General features: G+C 32.4%; 4 protein-coding genes across 8 annotated transcripts; 1 reads left to right on the top strand and 3 right to left on the bottom strand.

Annotated features, from left to right (window-relative positions):
* Positions 1-1720: 1720 nt before the first annotated feature.
* LOC108766068 (DNA repair protein XRCC4) lies at positions 1721-3358 on the top strand. 3 transcript variants are annotated; one of them, XM_018515112.1, is made up of 2 exons: positions 1721-2024; positions 2569-3358. In XM_018515112.1, the coding sequence occupies exons 1-2, from the start codon at positions 1893-1895 to the stop codon at positions 3232-3234; spliced, it is 798 nt and encodes a 265-aa protein (XP_018370614.1). In that variant the 5' UTR covers positions 1721-1892; the 3' UTR covers positions 3235-3358. The 3 variants fall into 3 exon arrangements, with proteins under 3 accessions (XP_018370614.1, XP_018370613.1, XP_018370616.1); XM_018515111.1 differs by having other exon boundaries at positions 2449-3353; XM_018515114.1 differs by having other exon boundaries at positions 1949-2019; positions 2449-3354.
* Positions 3359-5401: 2043 nt separating this feature from the next.
* Positions 5402-11658, bottom strand: Afti (aftiphilin). Of its 3 annotated transcripts, none has more exons than XM_018515306.1 (8): positions 11444-11658; positions 10969-11079; positions 8502-10375; positions 8128-8340; positions 7898-8044; positions 7763-7823; positions 7277-7405; positions 5402-7047 (listed from the first exon to the last, which is right to left on the bottom strand). In XM_018515306.1, the coding sequence occupies exons 2-8, from the start codon at positions 11069-11071 to the stop codon at positions 6545-6547; spliced, it is 3030 nt and encodes a 1009-aa protein (XP_018370808.1). In that variant the 5' UTR covers positions 11072-11079; positions 11444-11658; the 3' UTR covers positions 5402-6544. The 3 variants fall into 3 exon arrangements, with proteins under 3 accessions (XP_018370808.1, XP_018370809.1, XP_018370810.1); XM_018515307.1 differs by lacking the exon at positions 11444-11658 and adding an exon at positions 11217-11395; XM_018515308.1 differs by lacking the exon at positions 7277-7405.
* Positions 11659-12657: 999 nt separating this feature from the next.
* Positions 12658-17683, bottom strand: LOC108766059 (zinc finger protein 678). Its single transcript, XM_018515096.1, has 3 exons — positions 17598-17683; positions 16996-17268; positions 12658-14562 (listed from the first exon to the last, which is right to left on the bottom strand). The coding sequence occupies exons 2-3, from the start codon at positions 17257-17259 to the stop codon at positions 12658-12660; spliced, it is 2169 nt and encodes a 722-aa protein (XP_018370598.1). The 5' UTR covers positions 17260-17268; positions 17598-17683.
* A 666-nt stretch (positions 17684-18349) lies between these two features.
* Positions 18350-20071, bottom strand: LOC108766028 (spindle and kinetochore-associated protein 1). The gene is given in 6 exon segments (XM_018515046.1): positions 18350-18507; positions 18647-19124; positions 19202-19323; positions 19537-19654; positions 19959-20002; positions 20005-20071. Coding segments are annotated over 6 exon segments (987 nt in total).
* Positions 20072-20340: the final 269 nt, after the last annotated feature.

The following is a 20340-nucleotide window of genomic DNA, read 5'->3' on the forward strand; positions in this document are numbered from 1 at the left end:
CTAAAATGTAACTAAGTTAAGTTAAAATTATTTAACTTTTCAACTTTTTAACTTAACTTTTAGCTTTTTAACTTGGCACTACCCAACCCTGTTATATAGTATAAGATATTCCATAATAAGTGTTAATGTTTTTATACAAGTTTTTTTTATACAATATACTTAGTGTTCTAATAAATACAAATATATATATAATATAATATAATATCATGTGAAATTAAATTCTTTTTTATTTCAAATTACCATCAATAGCGGAGCTATATTTACTTTGCTCATAGCCATATATATTTAGACAAATATCATATTATTCCTTGTAATATCAAAGTTTTATGTCTCATTGTTTCAAAAAATGGTTTAAAAAACCTTTTTTACAGTGAATAAAAAGACCACTTTCGAATAAGCTTTTAAATAGGGATCCTATGTTAAACGCTTCAATTATAACTTTAATTGAAGTGGAATATCTCGATTTTTAATCCCGCTCCAGATATTGAGTTTCAAAGCACATGTTCAGGACACTAAAACAAGCTTTTTCTGTAAGTTTCAGCAAAATCTAAAATGAATTTTTCGGAGAACGTCCTTAACATTCGATGAATAACAAGAATGAATAATGCAATGCGCATCATGCGTGAAACGGAACGCAGTCAATTATGTTAATCGTCGATTACATATATTTGTAGTTAAACACGTCAGTTCCCATACAGCACACTTTATCTCAAAGATTTTCCTAAGTACGTTCTCAGGACGTTAAGATGTTCTCAAGACGTCCTTCAGAACGTTCCTTGGAGATTTGTGCTATATGGGTTATAAATCTTAAATGCGTATTTTTTTATTTATGTAATATTATAGCTGATACTTTAAAACAAATGATTCTGGGTACAGATTTCTCCATTATAGTTTGCCCTGTAAAATATATTTAGTTTTATTTAAAATTAGTCTTTAAACTTTAGCATAGAAAATGACAAAGTTAGAAATTTCTTACGTTTTGAAGATCCATCGCAAGAATGTATCAAACGCTACTTGATACTCTCTCTCTATTACACTACTACATTAAACTAATTACACTTATATTGTGTATTGTATATATATTACGAGATTTTTTTATTTTATTCGGCGGGAGTTGTGAATTATAGGAAACATGCAAGTTAACCTACACAAATTCTTGCACATATTTAATTGCTGCAGCCAATCAGAGCTTGACCTTTTTGTTCGCCATTTTTTATGACAATAAAACTTCAATTTCACGCATATGATAAATAATCAACACCATTTGTAATTCTTTTTATTTCTAATATTTTTATGTTTTATGTGAAATAACGTTATGTTTTGCAAAAAACAAAATTCATGAAGAAATTCATGAAAAATGTTCTATTGTCTTATTTTATTATTTTTTATTATCTTTATTTTGTCAATAAAATAATTTTAATTTTAATTTTCTACATCTGTTTTTACATCTTTTTGTGCTGTACATAGTAAAAATATCATCAAAAGAAAAGATCAAACCTATAATTTGGTATAATAACCTCAACAGTTTTTCATTTTTTAAATACATATTTTTTTTAATTAAAGGTTTTTTAATTAAAAATGCCCGCGAAGATGTTAGCGCATGCGCATTACTATTATTTTTATCGTGTACACGGATCATGTCACTAACCTATAATGCGCATATTATCAATTTTGAATCGTATTTATGAATTATTAAAGTATAAACTTAATTGTTGAATCCGATCGACGAAATTCTTTTTTTATACAATGTCAAAATGTATTTTCTTCTGACAAGAGTTTTTAATCAATCAAGTTGACAAAATCTTCATCATCAAATGACTGCACATCAGATGTTTTTGATGACTTCTCGTTAATTGCCTCGCACTTTTTCTGGATTACCGAAAAGAAACTTCATGATTAACGCGAGCGTAAGTCAGCTTGTGAATCAAGTGGACAATAGCAATTTTACGCTATACACAGAATGGGAGAATACATCTTTCAAAATAATAGTGTTGAGAACGTGTACACTACCATTAAGTGGCGAGGTAATTTAATTAACTGTTTACTTATTTTATTGTATATTTATGGGTGCAGTCGAAGTTTCACTATAAATGCTTTGAAGCATTTGAAATTGATTAATCAAAAAAATTTTATTAATTGACCAATTAAAGAATACAAAGCATTTATAGCAACCAAATTTTAAAGCATTTGTAACATTCTATGGATCATAACCAGGGCCTTTTCCAGCAAAGAGACAATGTTCCATGTTGAATTATTTTATCCTTGTTTAAAGTTGGCATATACAACAAGGATGTTCATTGTGTTATACTGTGTCCTTGTTAGAAAATATAGCCAAAGTGTAAGACAAAATTTGAAAAATCTGAATAATTTTATCAGGTTTATCAAGAAAATATGTCACTGCCAGCAGTCGATGACTATCATTTATTGAAAGTTATCTTATTGTTTTAGATGCATGTAGAGAATGCCAATTACTTCTTAAATCACTTAGACGAATCCTTTGAAACATATCTAGAGAAAACAAAACAAGCATTCTCTGGGAAAAACGCTGATATACAGTTCTTTCTGCAGGATGAATCATATGGAACAACATTCACATGGAAACAACAAAATATTCTCACTCGTGGAGAAATTGCAATGCATTCTCTTTCGAATATATTAATTCTGTCTGATACTTTAAAACAATCATTAGAACTCTATCAACAATATCAAGAGCGAGCACTGGCACTGGAAAAAGAGAATGAATACCTAAAGAAAAGCAATACAGAACTGATCGTGGATTTAGAAGAAATAATAAACAAAAAAGATACTATGGAGAAAGATCTTTACATGAAATTTCTTTTACTTCTGAATACAAAGAAGAAAAAGATTAGAGAGCTTCAGGAGGCTTTAAATAATACAAAAAAGACAACAACGAAGTCAGTATTTAATGAAACCACTGATGATGAAAGTGATGGATCAGATGTAAAGAGTGAGAAAATGCTTGATACTAAACCATCCAAGCTAAAGAAACAAAAGATGAATTATAAAAATGATCAGAAAGTTATACCAAAAAGTAGTAAGAAAAATTTTAACAGACGCATGAATTTCTCTTCTAGTGAAGATACAAGCCCTGAGCCTTCAACAAGTAAAGTCAAATTAACGTTACAAAACACGTATGATACAGTGAAATCCAAGCGAGTTCTTAACTACTCAGAAGAAGAATATAACAGTTCTGAGGAGGATATGTTTTCCTAATAACAAAAGTAATATATTGCATTCTTTTCCTTATAATTAAGAGATAATATTATGCAATGTTTTAACGTATTTAACAAAATTATTTATTCAATTGTTTAAAAAAAAATTTCTATATGAAATCATTATAGTGCACATATCTGATTTATGTTATGTGCCTAAATGAAATGTTCTAGTCCAAACTCCAACGTTTCAATAAAAATTATTTTAAATTAGAAAAAATCTATTATGTGTGTGCGAAAAATTGATAATTGATAATATATTAAAGTAAAATATTGGGTATGGGAATAAGTTTCTGCCCATTGTAGAAAGATATCGTTAGTAGCATTGCTTGTGTGTTTGATAGATGAACGGTAACACATGTGTTTGAAAGGTTTGTGTTCAAACTTTTGAGCCCAATAGTTGGCATTCGTTCGAAGCGTAAAAAAGAGTAACTTTTTTTGCGTTGAAGATGTCGGAATTTATTCCAAAAAAGCAACATTTGTGGGGGAGGGCTCCGATTGCACACATCTCATATTGCACACATATACCGCTGATTGGCCAATTTAAAAATAAAATAATCTCATTGGCAAAACAGTGAAAAATTACTAGACACCAGTTGATATGAGTGGTGTGTACAATCAGAACTGTAGGCAAACGGGATCCTCCCCATTTGTGGGAAGTTTTACTCCATTATTTTATTTTAAAGAAAAGTGCTGCAGAATCGCATCGTTTGCTCGTAGATGTTTACGGTGAGCATGCTCCATCGAAAACCAGTTGTAAAGAATGGTTTCGGCGATTCAACAGTGGTGATTTTGACGTGCGTGACAAAGAACGCGAAGGTGCACCGAAAAAATTTGAAGATGCAGAATTGCAAGCATTACTCGAAGAAGATTCATGTTTATCGCTCGATAGGTTGTCAAAAGAGTTAAATGTTGATAGATCCTGTTGGAAAACGTCTACACGCAATGGGAACGGTGCAAAAAGAAAGAAATTGGCTGCTATACAAATTGAAAGAGAGAGACATGGAAAGACGTTTGGTCATCTGCGAGATGCTTCGTCAACGACAACAAAGGAAGGGTTTTCTACATCGTATCGTAACTGGCGATGAAAAATGGATCTACTACGATAACCCTAAACGCTTGAAAGCATGGGTGATGCCAGGTGAACCAGGTCCATCAACACCAAAACGAAAAATCCATGCTTCGAAGATTATGTTGTGCATCTGGTGGGATCAGAGAGGTGTTATATATTATGAGCTGCTCAAACCGTCCGAAACCATCACTGGCGATCGTTATAGACTACAACTGATACGTTTAAACCAAGCTTTGAAAGAAAAACGACCGAAATGGGACAATTGGCACAAGTTTATTTTGTTACATGGCAACGCTAGGTCACGTTGCAAAACCGGTCAAGAAATACTTGGAAGGAGTAAAGTGGGAAATTCTACCCCACCCGCCGTATTCACCGGACATTGCTCCTTCAGATTTCCATTTGTTCCGATCCATGCAGTCGGCCCTTTCTGGAGAACGATTCAATTCTTATGAAGATATCAAAAAATAGCTTGATGAATGGATCGCTTCAAAAGAACCAGATTTTTTCATTCGAGGAATCCGTTTATTACCAGAAAAGTGGGAGAAAGTTGTCGCTTCCGAAGGAGCATACTTTGAATAAACTCACTTATATAGATTTGTTTAAATAAACATATCTTTTTCTTTTCAAAAAGGGCGGAAACTTATTCCCATACCCAATACAATTTTATTTTTAATATGCAAGAGCAACCATTGTTATTAGATATTTTAATTGGATACATTGTAATATATTTTGATGACAGTATTTTGTAAAACATGAAATATAAAATAAATACGCTTAATAAAAGTATTTTTATTGGAAAAATTATGCAGACTGTTATTTAATTCATATTTTATAGAATTCTTCTATATTTAATATAATTAAAGTAATTGTGAGATAATGAATTGCTTTGCATCTAAATTATTCTGACTATTATAAAAGATTGCATTCAAGGATCGGGAAAAAATCGAGGATTTAAAAAATCGCACGCTTTCAGAGTGATTAAGAAAAGTAACAACGATTCGATCATTAAAGATTGCCTATGTGTTAATGTTATCCACAATATTTTACATAAAATATATATTACAATATTATCATTAATAAATAACGAATAGTGGTAATAATATTTATCGTTTCGTTCTAATAATCAATATGCAAATGCTGAAATTTACATAATTAAGTACATCACGTTTCATAGTAGAAATTCAAAATGTGCAATAAAAGCATCAAGCGAATTTGATAAATGTATCACTCGACGATTTCATTACAGATATCAATCTCGTCAATCTACGATAATTGACTTACAATTAGTATATAGTTTTTATTTTGGGTAATTTTAGTACGTGTTCTCTTTCTATATGACTGGGAATATTTATGATTGCTTGAAATTGTAACATATCAATGTCGTACAAAGTACGCGCGCAGTTTCTTGAACGTATAATGTCCATTCTCATCAATGAAGATTAATTGATCTCAGTTTAACTTACTTTTCGTCTTTTTCTAGTCCTAAGTAGAAAAAGATGAAGAATCAATTGAGCTGAAATTAAAGTTAGTCTACGTTGATAGAAATGAATCCAAGATAAATATTCAGGTTGGTTCATCTAAAAGTAGTTCCAGAATATTAGTAGATAAAATTTTGAAATACAATACGAACGAGTATAATACTCTGGCGCTGTTTAATTGCCTGCAATTATCGTCGAAAATAAACATATCGAACAAATCTCTCCTAATATATAATACAGAAAACTTATCATTAAGAACTGTAGACTAGAATATGGCCGAATGTGTGTGTGAGTTCTTATATCTATGTAAGTAACAACGTAAAACTGTCGTCTTTAATAAAGATTACACAACTATTGAGTTAACGAAACAAACTTACATGTCATCATTTCTTAAATGATCAGTACAACATTAAACCGTAATTTTGTAACAAAGTAAAGACTTTGAAGGATTCAGTAACAATGCCAATAGTGCTATAAAATCACAAAACAATGATGATTCGGAATGTCGAAGTGCATTACTCGGTGCCGCAAGCAAATAGATTAATATAGGACAGTGTCTTTCATACGTGGCGTCTCGTTATCCTTTCCTGACGTGGAAGAGCCAAGGTTGGATTAAAGGTTGGTCTGAACACAGGTTTGAAAGGTAGCAGAAGTACGTTTTGATTGTATAGGTCACTTAGAAACATCCAGCTGGCAATAGGTTCTCTGGGAAGTTTCCTCTCGCGTTTGCCCTTTCAAACTCGCATTCAGACCGATGTTACTCAGCCGGGCATCTTCCGATTTATCATAGCGCCCAGATCCGGCACGATCTGTCTCTGCTCGCGATTGAACAATAAAGTTCTCGCATTCAAAAACGACAGGTCCGGTAACTGATTCAGAACTTTTATAGTTTCGGCTTGCACGGTCATCGGTCTCCCGTATCGGTCCAAGACTACGTGCTCCGTACCTTGCGTATTCTCTTTCTTACCTACTGATATCTTTCTGTGATATTCATGTACCCTGGAGGTATTATTGCTTATTGGAAATGACTTATTGTTGGTTAGAGGGACATTTCTCAGTGCTCGATGCGAAGAGTTGCTTTTCTGCTTAATTCCGATGTCTTGTTCGGTCTTTTTCTTCCATTCCACTGTACAAGGTCCTGGTAATGGTTCTATGATCTTGGACGTCTGGGATTTTTGCTGTTTTAGTGAACTGCTAGCGAGATCGGATAAATTTTGCGATTTCATGGATTGGCTTGATTCTTGTACAACTACTTCTGATGAATCTGTATCAGTAATAAAAATTAACAATTAAAATTAGTTGAATTATGAATACAATAATTTTGGAAATATTATGAATGTTTAAAATCAAGCAAAGCAAAATTAAGTGGCAGTCTATTTAATTTTTAATATATACATTTAGAAAAGATATCCTATTTGAAACAAAATTTATGAATATACATTTATACATATACATGTATGCAAAAACAAAGACATTACAGCTTGAGCACTTACAGTAATAAACGGAGTTCGTTGAGCAAGATGACTGATGATAGGATTCGGAATGTGTGGAGCAATGGGGTGTTAGTAGAGGGTCAAACGGACACAATAAATCCAGAGGCAGAAGAGCGGATAACCCACCACCTGTATTGTTATTTTTCGCGACATTTAGAACAAAATTCAATACACTTGGACCGCTTTCACTTTGGCACTCACACCGCTTAAAATATTGTTTTATCCTTGCTGCTTGTGAAATATTAAACAAGGATAATTATGCTTACTGTAAGCGCCAAAGCAAACGCAGCCTTGATCTATATAATCTATATGTAAGAGACAACACCAAACTATTTTGCATATAGAATATTTATTTAGAAAATATTCTCTTTCTCTATCTCATTATATATGAGAATATAAATTACCAAAATATAAGACATTTAGTTATATTTCTCTCCTAAGTACAATATTTTAATCACTAAACATGCAATTACAATAAATACTTACTAGCATCTAGAGGATTTACAAGGCCAGAACTATTCCAATCAAATTGGGCGGCAGGTACTTCCTAATACGACGTTACAATTATTAATTAATACGTAAATTACTCACACATACTATAGAAATTAAACCTCAACTTACATCTGAACAAGCTGCACCCAGTATCTTGCTGGTATTGGCTAAAGAAGGTTGCTGAGACTCAGCAGTAGCTTTAATTGGCTCTAACGGAGTAAAACCAAGATTTGCAGCAAATCTTGGTATATTCGGATTCCATCTTGGTCCAAATAGCTTTAATTTCACATAACAAATATCGTTATTTTTTCTCATAAATGTAAAAATATTTTAATTACTAAGTTGTTGTGTATACTTACAATATTCCGAGAATCGATGCCAAGAGAATTCAAAAGAACATTGTTACTACTACTATTCGCCCATTGGTAAGTAAGAGCATTGGTTTCTTCCACACTCTTCACATTCTGCCAAACTTTATCTGCTTTATCTATTAAGGCTTTTAACTCAACTTCGTGATGTTCAGAAAGCACAGAAAACATGTTTGTTATTATATCTTCTATTTTATTCGCAGCCTGAAATTGTTTTGATTAAATTAACGTTAAAATATATAAAATTATATATTATTTATATCATAATGTAAGACTAAAAATCTAAGTTAAAGCGATACACTCATTTTTTTTTACTCTAATAAACTACTAGTAATCATGTATTACACAAACATTCCTAAACTCACATTCTTGTTTTCTATCCGACATATAGATTCTTTTAAACTAAACTGCTGTGTTTCTACTACATCTGTTGACGTTTCGAAATTACTAAAGTCTCCGAAATCATCATCGTCCTCAGGTACCTCCAGTTCTTTAGCATCGTCAGATTTCCATTCTACCGTTGTGCTCGAAAAATTAGTAAAATCACCAAAATCATCATCTTCGTTATCCGCACTTTCGAAATCGGGACAATTATCTTCTTGTGCTCTGGTTGCTGCTGGCTCTGTTGTTCGTAAAGGAAAATCATAAAATTCACCATCGCTAAAATATACTACAGAATTTTCGCTTTTAAATGTGGCACATTCTTCGCCCGTATTATTCGTAATATTAATTTTATCCTTTAAGCAGTCGAGAGATGTATTAGTAGATGGCAGTGAAGCTCCTTTAATTGGTGAAAACTTTTGTATACAAGATGCATCGGATGAAGATGTATGTAAACCATGAATTTGTACTGTCTCGTATGTACTATTACTGGATATTGAATTGTAGTTATTTGTCAACTCCAATACATCGTTAAAATCTCTATGCTCCATAAATTCTGTAAAATCGGAATTATCTAGATCGTGTGCATCAAAACCGTTTTCCGGAATGTAGTCTTTGTGTATCTCTTCATTATTCGACTCTTTTTCCTTAGCAGAAATTTCCTCACTTATCCCATTCACAGCTACTTTTTGAACAGTTTGATTTTTCGTTTCTACGGCTACATATTCGCTTTCTTTTGATTGTATAGTATTTTTTACATCAGCTATATCGCAGAAATTATTAGGAAAAGTACTCGCGTCGCTTTTTTTACTAGAGTTTCGGAGGTGGATGTCTTCAGCATGTACGGATGTATGATCTAAATTTGATTCCTCTCTCGCAGCATCGTCGTCGAAAGTGAAATCGAAATTGAAAGAATCATCTACAGTTTTATTCGACTTCTCATTACTCGTCTCAGTGTTAGATATTACATCGTACATCTCTATGTATTTCGGCTGAATACTGAATTCATCCGGTTGTCTAAAAACGTCAGTACCGCCTACATTATGTTCTTGAGAGATAACAAAATTGGAAATTGTCCTTTCATCATTGATGAAGACAGATTTATCATTAGTATCAATGACACAAGTTTCATTCTCGTCGTACGTGTAATTTTCTCCAACTTCATCCGTTACGTTGCATTCTGTGTCCACGGAATTAGGCTTATCATTCAAATAATCCGTTTGCAGAACCGTTACATCCACCTTTTTATCGCTAACAGTGTCGTTCCATTCGCTGGAATCTTTAAACTGTTCATAATTGTAAAAATCGTCATCCAGTTGTTGCAGAATGTCCGGCGTACTCGTAGGATCTTCCAAGTCTAGACTCACAGGTTCAATCTCGTCATTCACCTCCAAATCGTTTGACGATCCTTCCTGCTCACTAACTGTCTTTACACTATCAGCTAAACTACTATTGTTGCTACTAATTACATCTGTATCAACAAAATTTTCCTTAACTAAAACATTCTGAGTACAAACATGATCAACACTATTACTAATCTCAACATTACGCGACACACCATTCCTGGGTGAATCTAATACATTGTATTCTGTTACACTAGCGTCTTCAAAATTATTTTCCAATACGTTACTATCATCTGTTCTATCCTTCAATCTTATGTGGCTCACATTGTTGCCCGCCTTCTCGACGATCAACAGATCATCGATGACACCACATTTTGCCTCGTTTACCTTAGGGCAATTATCCAATAGTGGTGACTCGTTAATACCGTTTAATCGAGGAGATACATTCTGTGATGCTACTGGTGTTTGTATCGGAGTGATGAGTTTTTGTGGGGACTCTGATGAAACAGATAGACCTATAACATTTATACAAATTAGAAAGTAATACAAAGGATGTGTTTAAGGAAATGCTACTTAGTACTATTTATGTCACTATCATCCCATTCTTGTTTCATATTTATGAATGATAAAGATAAAATCACACAAATAACACTGATACAAAACATAAATAAACATCATCTAGAAGACTTATTTATGATGTCTTTAGATATCTTTAGACAAACATATATATACGTGTCTTAAAAAATGTCTTTATATCTTTATGATGTCTTTTATGACATACATGTTGCTTGGGTAGCGTCTCCTCCAATGCACCCAAAGCGTTAATTACTGAACTATAATAATACTAGAACATGCACTGATTGTGAAAATTTATCTTAAGAATTAATAAATCATAGGATGATTAGAAAAAAATAGGTGACCCTTTTACATCATGCTATCTCATTTCCATTTTCTATACTCTTTACTTATAAGTGTATCATGATAGTGCATGTTCTAGGTTTTTATTATATTACAGTATTATTAGAGTTTAGAGACTATAACATGCAATACGATTTGATATTTTGTTAGATATCTTTATCTAAAGAGCTGTTAATCTGTACAAAAGTACCATCTATTCCACCAGCTGTAAAATCTCCAAATTCGTCTTCATCGGACTCTCCAAAGTTGTCTAAGGGCGGTGGCGTGGAGCTGACTAAAGGTGGGAAAGCCATGGTTCTCCCTATTTTAGGAAATATCAACAACACGTTTTACAAATGAAATTAGCGAAAGATATAAAATAAAAAGGTCTCTCACTACGTTACAATAATGCACAAACGGACGTAAAAACAAATCGCGGAATCATTCGACCACCGTTACCTTAACACGGGCTTTGTTTACAATTACGTCGTCTCTTCCTCTTCATTCGTGTACTTGTTACAGTTACATATGTCAAACGCAATAAAGGTTAAGTTGTACACTCGGACACGGACTCGTAAAAGGTTTTCCCGTGGCCGAACAGAAAACAGACTTCCAAGGTGAGATTCTTACGCGATGACGACGACCGTATTTACTCTCGTCGTCGCCCTCGGACTATCACCACGTACCAGTATAATCCGCTGCGTGGATCTCGGGATGCCTGTCGGCACGATTCTATCTCGGTACTGTCATTTTGGTGATCATCGCGATGTGTGTCCCGCGTGTATAGGCGCAACGAGCCTCAGTAATTATCACAGCCAGGAATCGAATCGTCCAGCAAAGCAGGTCGTCCGTGCGTGACGATTGAATGCACGATGACGACGATCATGAGACATCGCACTTCGCCAGGTATGTAACATCACCTGTTCCAAGACGCGCGGGCGCGTGCGCAATGTAAATGGCGCGCAGTCGCGCACCTGTCGTGCGTAGCGAACACGCGGCTATTTAAAATTTCGTCAGTGGTCAATGTAAAATAAAATACGATGTAAAATAAATGAATAATTTATACTTAGTGGCAAATTTTTTTAAATACATTATATCGTTCATTTGTTACAACAGCACAACTCAAGTAACAAAGTTTTCCAGAAAATGAATTTGAATGTTTTGAATTCAAATCATTAAAATTTTGGAAAATATTAATTTTAAAATGCAATTTTAGTATAATTGATTGTAGACGAATAGAAGTATGTTCCTCCTTTCTTTCTTTGTTTCCATTCTTTTTTTGTAACTAAAAAAATGATCATTTTTTAATTACTGTCATTATTGTAGCAAATAAGTGACATGTTTAAATGTATGGCAATACAAATTATTATTTAGTAACATGTTTTGTATTTTATGTATAATTTGTTATATGATATTATTAATGAGTATACCTCTATGATATATAAATATTATACATAAAATGTTATATACAATATTTATATACTTGTATATACAATTATTATATTATATTAATTGTAATATTATAATAATGTACGCAGACACATAATACATATATTGTATATTCTTATTTATTTTATTATTTACGATAATTCCTTAATATCATATTCTTCGGAATACTTTACTATTTATTGAAAAAAGTAGCTTAATAATCGGTATGTATCTGCTACTGTAATACAACTATTTCGTACAAATAAAATATACTGGCGCGTGTTAAAAAAAAACCTGAGTATCATTTTATCCTTATTGTTTATCGAATGTTAAATAAAAATAAAATAATACTCCCCGAGATATTTAGGTAATATTTTCGAACGCAACGTACATATTAATTACTTCTCACATAGGAATAATTAAAATGCAAGAATGAAAAAATAACGATTCCATATTTGACGTATAATAATTCTCAAGATTTATCTTGTTCGGAAGCATGTTTGGTGCGTCTGTGTTTTCTCATATCTCCTTTCTGTCTGAAGCATCTGCCACATATGTCGCACGAGTGTGGCTTTTCCCCGGTGTGTATCTTGATGTGGTTGTTTAAAGCTTCCGTTCTAGTGAAAGCCTTTTCGCAGTAATGGCACTTGTATCTGCGATCGCCACGGTGTATCAATCTGTGTTGGTAAAACACGGACCCAGTCAGGAAAGCCTTATTGCACACATCGCACTTAAATGGTCTCTCTCTCGTATGCTTCTTCCTAACGTGATCCGCCAAGTCTGGCTTTATGGTAAAACGTTGATCGCAATATTCGCAAGCGTAAGGCTTGATACCCATATGAAATCTCTTGTGAGTCCACATATGACTGGACTGAGTGTAACTCTTTCCACAAATATTACAGACATACGGTCTCAATCCATTATGCCGTCTTTTGTGTGCGTTCAACGAGTTTGCTGTAGGCAGCAGGCTGCCACAAATATCGCAGGGAAACTTGGAACACTGATCTCGTCCGTGATTCTTTATATCCTCATATTCGTCGAAGACACTCCCACAGAGTTCGCAGATGAACTTTGCGTCGCCCGTCTCGGATAATCTGGATTCACGATTATGTCTATTTTGCTTGTGCTTGTATAGCAAGGATAGTTCTTTCGTGTCCTTGTTGCAGACATCACATAAAAAAACGACGAGGACTTTAAACAGTCTAGGATGTTCCTTCCAATGTAAAACAGCTTCAGCGAATGATTTATAAGTGGCCATGCACATATTACACTTGTAGGGTCTTTCGACAACATGATGTTTTTGATGAGCCTTCAAATTGTCCGCGTTGATGAAATGACTATTGCAAAACTCACAATGATATAGCTTTGATATTGATAACTCCTCAATCAGTGTGATCTTGTCCTCATGTATTATCTTATAATGAATATCTGCATCATCGCAAGAGATGAATGCTTCACCGCACTGAATGCATTTCCAGACCGTCTGGTTATTCTCGATAACTATGCAATGGCTCGTGACATGCTTGTTCAACCTTGATTTCTGTGTAAAGCTTTTCGAACATTCCGAGCACTTGTAAGGCTTCTCGGGCAGATGTGTCACTATGTGACGCTTCAGAGTGTAGCCGTCAAAAAAGCCTTTGTTGCATACTTCACAAATGTGAGGGCGATTTTTACCGTCGACGCAAACATGAACTCGGAGTGTCTCTTGATTCTCAAACAACTTTCCACATTGTAGACACGATACGCTAATTTCCTTGGAATGTTGTCTCTTATAGTGGTAAAACAACTTCAGCTCTTTACCGAACGTCATCTTGCAGATCTCGCAGTATAATGCTTTCGTGCCTTTATGAAATTGCATGTGAAAGTTCAATCGCTCCTCGAAAGTAAATGTCTTATCACATACGAGACATTTGTACGGTTTTGTTGTGTTCTGTACACTAGGCTTACACTTATGACCATCTAGTGTTTCCTCGGTGTGATAAAGATTCATGCACGCTCCGCATTTTAAATATTTCTGTTTAGTTCCTAGACATTGCAATATGATAGAATGATTTCCGCTTTCCTTACTGACCTTTGCGTTATTAAAAATATTCTCCTCATCACTGCTTTCTAGAATTATATCATTCTCGTATAATTCCTTATCTTTCGTATTCTGTAATGTCTCCTCACATGTATTCATAAAGCCCTTTATACACAAAGGACAGGATTGTTGATTAGAAGAAAATTGATCGGAAAGATTAAAAGATTGTTTTTCCTCCAACATCGTTGACAAAATTTCCTCTGCTTTAATGCATTGTGTGTCAAATGTGTCACACCAGTTCACTTTCTCAACGCAAGTCAAACAAAGCTGCTTCGGTAATGGGTCTGTCTTCTTAATCTACAATGAATCACGCTATATAGTATATACATATATATTTAATAGTATTATTATATAGTGTTTGAAAAATAATGATAAATCTTTCGCATAGGGGCAGAATGGGCTAAACTGAAAAGAAAAGTCCTCTACCATTTTGCAATTTTCATAATAGTTAACAAGATATTAATTGCTAAAAATGGTTGAAAATTACTCAAATACTATCAACTTTACAGAAAAACTGCAAGAGACAAAAATTGTTTATTTTCTTCTCATACAGCTCTAAGAATTTTTTTAGAATTTTTTCAGAATTTTTTAATACCATATTTTCTCATGTTGGTAAAAATGAGAACATGCAGTACTAAAAATTGATAAAAAATTCTGAAAAAATTCGTAGAGTTCTATGAGAAGAAAATACACAATTTTCGTCTCTTGCAATTTTTTTGTAAATTTGATCGTATTTGAGTAAAACAATTATTGAAGACCAATTTTCGGCAACTTTTAGCAATTAATATCTTGTGTGTGTGTGTGTGTTAACTATCCTATATAACATATTAAATCGAAAAATGTTTCAGACAAAAGTTCTTTTACTTCAAGAGGTACATAAGATAATATCATTAGTTTGATACTATCTTGGGAGGCGTTGTCAAGGTCAGGACAAGGTCAGTTTGAATTTTTTATATGGAATCCCCCATCTTTCATTACATATTTTTGTAGCTTACCTCGCGCGCGAGAGCTTTTTAAAACACTATAATAAAATATTTCTTCATTAAATACTTTTCGCCACGGCGGTACTGTAAGTTTCAAGCCTTATAACTTGAAAAGTACTTTCGAGGTAAGCTACAAGAATATGTAATGAAAAATTAGAAGTTACATTTAAAAAATTCAAAATAATCTTGCTCTGACCTTGACAATGCCACATAAGATTAATCTAATCCAATACCATCTTACGTCCCCCCCAAAATCAAGACTTTTGTCTAAAACGTTTTACAATTTAACGCAGAGTTCCCGAGATATTTCAGTGAGTCCTTTAAAATGGAACACCTTGTATAACAATGTTTATATTAATTAAAATAATAAGAAAAAGGCTCTCCAAATAAATTACAGAATAAATACATAGATGTAGGCGGAAATGCCAATGTGAGCCAACACCAGTTCTTCACGTGTAATCCAATGCATATACTAAAAATATGGTACAGACGTTTCGATCCCAATATTGGATCTTCCTCAGTGTATAAAATATAAAGTTTGGTATTAATCCATGAAATCAATTAATATAAGTAAATGCTCAATCGTCAAAACATCATTAATCTATTGTTGCTAATTGTAATATTCAGTCTGTTATATTTTATCAAGTATAAAGTATTTATTGAAAAATTCCACTAGAATAAAAAATTCATAAGAGATTTAATAAATTAATTAAAATAAACTATGTCAAAATTAATCAAATAAACTTTTATTGTTAGTCAAAATTATGAAACAGTTACGAAGCAATAAAATTAACGATGGTCTGTTACAATAAGATGTGAATACAGAGAGAGATATCGTTGTACTGAAGAAAGTCAAGTCCCAAAAAGAAAAATAAGAAAGAATAGAGAGCAACGTCTGATGATTAAGTATAAACATAGGCTGCGTTCAGCAGAGAAAGCAGCTTTGCAACTGTTGTAAAATTCTTCAATATGATTAGTCTTGCTCTTAGTTCCTCATTGGATCTAAATGTATAAACCAATCATATTCAAGAATTTTACAACAGTTGCAAAGCTGCTTTTTCTGATGAGTGCAGCCATAGATTGGAGGTAAATACGTAAACATAAACTATGTACATATATTAAAACAAGAAAAATGTCAATCTTTTGTGACTAAGTCATAATACAAATTATATTAATTGATTTCATGGATTAATACCAAACTTCATTATATTTTATACACTGAGGAAAATCCAATACTAGGGTCGAAACATCTGTAACATATTTTTAATATATGCATTGGATTACACGAAGAACTGGTGTTGGCTCACATTGGCATTTCCTCCTACATCTACGTATTTATTCTGTAACATTTATAACATCTTTCCACAAAATTGTATCTTCATTAAATGCATGGCACTCAATGCAATTTTTAAATGTCTTTTCTCGAAAACAAAGCCTCAGACTAAAAAAGTTTATTCTGCATTTTCAACTTTTGTACAAAGACTTATATCTTCCGGTTGTATTAGGGGCTGCACACAATGAAAGGAATATAGAGAACACAGGGAACAGAAAATAAGAATTTCAACCTATCAGAAACTGTGTATTCCAAAATACATGATTTCTGATAGATTGAAATTCTTATTGTTTGCTATTTCCTATTTCTTTCATCATGCGCAGCCTTTCATAGGTTTATTTCCATTTTTTATATACATTTGTAAGAAGCACAGTATGCAATATATATGTTTATAAAGTAAAAAAAATATTTTACCTTAACACTTAGACATGTATTTATTTTATGTGCCAATTTCATTGATTCTCCAGATTCAGAATAGATATATATTGGATTAGTAGTTTGACCAGCACACAATCGACAGAAAGCAAATAAGCTGTTTTCTCTTTCATCTTGTGCTGATAATTCCAATATTTCATTGGAAGAAAGTGGCTCCTCTTGAGACCATATCATAGAACCCTCCAAATTGTCAATATCATCTTCACAATCACTTAATGTACTAATTGACTCTGCTTTGAACATGTTTTATTGCTGCAAGTTAAATTTATACAATGTGATAAACAATCAATTACAAATACCTTATACTTAACCACTTATCTTTCGCAAAATGTTTATAAAATTCTAAGATATTAGATATACGCTAATATCAGGTATAATCGTTTTTACCTATAAATTACAGTGGATATTATTTATTTAAAAAACCATGTTTTTTTAAAATATTATTTGATATTTTCTAATTTTTCTAGTTCTTTTATTTACTCTAAACGTTTAAAACAAAATTATAATGCATCCTAATTATATTAAATTTATTTTACACATTGTAAAAAATACTTGGAATATTACAATAAAACACAGATTACCTTTTATTTTCTCTGAAAAGAACACAAATATTCAAATATTCTTTCATGGCAAACTCAATATTCTTGATATAGCGAAATTTCGTGCTACCACGATTCAGCTTCTTCAAAGACGAACAAATAGATTGGTTAGTTAACTGGAATAACTGCCTGCTACTTCTGAAACAATTGAAGGCTGTTTTGCCGTTTCTATTTTGTCTCCAAATTTAATACAAAGAAGCGCAGAGAAATGGAGGTTATATATACATATACATATATCTATATACATATTTATATATATGTATATGATTAAATATTTTTTATTTAATTCATATATAATATATTTTATGTATATATATGTATATAAAAGAGAATTTAGTAGTACTTAACAACTTCATTGAATTGCTTAAAAATATTTACTGAATAAAATATAGAAAAATTAATCTTATCAAAAATAAAACGTATGTAATTTTGGTAACATGGTTTTATATTTATTATATTTTTATATAGATTTATAATTGTTTACAAAAATTAATAATTCATATATAAAAATATCAATATGTATTTCTGACATTAATATTTTAAGAAATATTGCAAATAACTTACATATGCTATTTTCATAGATTCTAAAATTATACCATGTAAACAATAGACAGATAACAATGTTATCTATTTATTAGAAGTGTACATATATTCAGAACATTATTTGTAAATTAATACATTTTTCTTATCACGATAATGTTAAAAGTCTATGAATACAAAGAAAATTGTATGAGTTAATGTAATGTTATAACATATCGTAATTCATTTCTGATCCTACATTCTCGTAAACGTTTGCAATGGCGCAATGCTGTTAGTAAGTTCAACTTAGTCTTATCAATTTTTGTTTTTGTTTGTCTATAATAATCCTCAGCTGTGAAGAAGTAGAGATATCCTGAAAATTATTTTGATATAAAATATATAGTGGCGTGCAAAAGTTTCCACACATATGTGAAATATATATTATATTTACATATTATTACAACTATTTACACATATTTCCTAACACACTTATATAAGTTGTTAAGACTTACCATCTTCATCTCGGACATCAAGCTCTTGCTTTTTATAGTGTAAATACAAATTAATATCACCCTTTTTTTGAGCGAGAGCCTTTCCCATTGATAAAAGTGTATACTTTGTAATTAACGTTTGATTTATAGCACTTATAAAGTGATTAATTGTCTCTAAACTATTAACAGTTTGTCTTCCAATAATATATTTAGGTACTGTATTGAATTCTTCTACAGTGATAAGTCGTATTATTGGGCATACTTCTGGTTCATTAAAAAGTGTTCTTTTACAATCTTTCACTGTTTCTTCTTTTTCAAATGGTGTGGTGTTTCTTACACTATTAGGCGTTTTTCTAGTCGACTGGTGTATTGGATTTATAGGATATTTTGGCAAAGGAGTATAAATGGCCTCCTGATAACCTTGTATGAGTTCAGGTGGAATATTTTCTTCTTGATGGAGAATTCTTTTGTCCAAAGTTTCAACTAATGTGAATATTTCCTTCATGTAAATAAAGATATCTTAATTAATTTCTAGTTCTTAAAATCAATTTTTAGAAATAACTTGATTATACATACCCTCAAACGAGAGTTCTGTTCATGCATTTTACATAACATTTTTTTTGCTTCGCTGATGCCACCTGAAATTTGCTGTACTTCTTCATGTGCGTCCCGAAGTTCACCTTTTATATTTTGCTTACCTATAAGGAATAAAATATGATTCTGACAAATACCAACAAATACATTATTACACAGAAAGCAAATAAGCTATTCTTTTTTATCTTGTATTAATAAAAAATTTCAATATTTCATTGGAAGAAGGTAACTCCTCTTAAGAGCATATCATAGAATCATCCATAAAAAAATCCATCCATTAAAATTTTATGAAAGTGCAACAAATGCCACAATAATACTTTTTATTAATGCTGTGGTCATATCCAGTTCCTGGAGCCTTGTGGTTTGTTTATCAATTATCTCTTCCAGATTATCTTCATTCTGTTTCACAGGTCTATCTTCATCCATCACAGCTTGCTGCAAAGATCGAATTAAATTTAATATACAATGAAATTTGTACTTTATACAATGTTAAATATAATTAATACAGGGAAGTGTATGTAATCACAAATACATGTATACAAACATATCTTTCTTTAGCTCCATTTCATTGCACGCATAACGGGTACGAGATATCATTTTATATTTGTTCGCAGAATGTTAAACAAGAATAAAATGATACATCATGCACATTAGGCGTGCAATGGAACGCAGCCTTTAACTTAACCAAGTTTACAGGAATATTAATTTCTAAAAAGCAATATTACTCTGAGATAACTACTTCAATCACTGTACTCAAGGTACTGCGTCCTTTGTTTTTTGTTATATTAAAATATTTACGTCAGATATATGGAACAATGTAAATAACTTTTTTTTTCGGAACACGTGACACATCGTTCAGCATCGCTTTGAATTTAAATTTCATACGATCGGTTAGGTTAGAAGGGATATATAGAGTGGCGCCAATGCATGTGCCTAATGGTGATTGGCTCCGCCATTACGTGTCCTTATGGCTCCTGGGTATCAATGGCTGCGTTCAGCAGACTCAGGCTGCGGTCCACTTGACGCTACAAACGCTTCGAAGCGTTCTTTGATTAGTAAATTCGTAAAATTCTTTGTTCTGATTGGTCGCTCAAACGCTTCGAAGCGTTTGTAGCGTCAAG

The sequence above is a fragment of the Trachymyrmex cornetzi genome, unplaced genomic scaffold (genome assembly GCF_001594075.2).
Source record: "Trachymyrmex cornetzi isolate Tcor2-1 unplaced genomic scaffold, Tcor1.1 scaffold57, whole genome shotgun sequence".
NCBI classification, from domain to species: domain Eukaryota; kingdom Metazoa; phylum Arthropoda; class Insecta; order Hymenoptera; family Formicidae; genus Trachymyrmex; species Trachymyrmex cornetzi.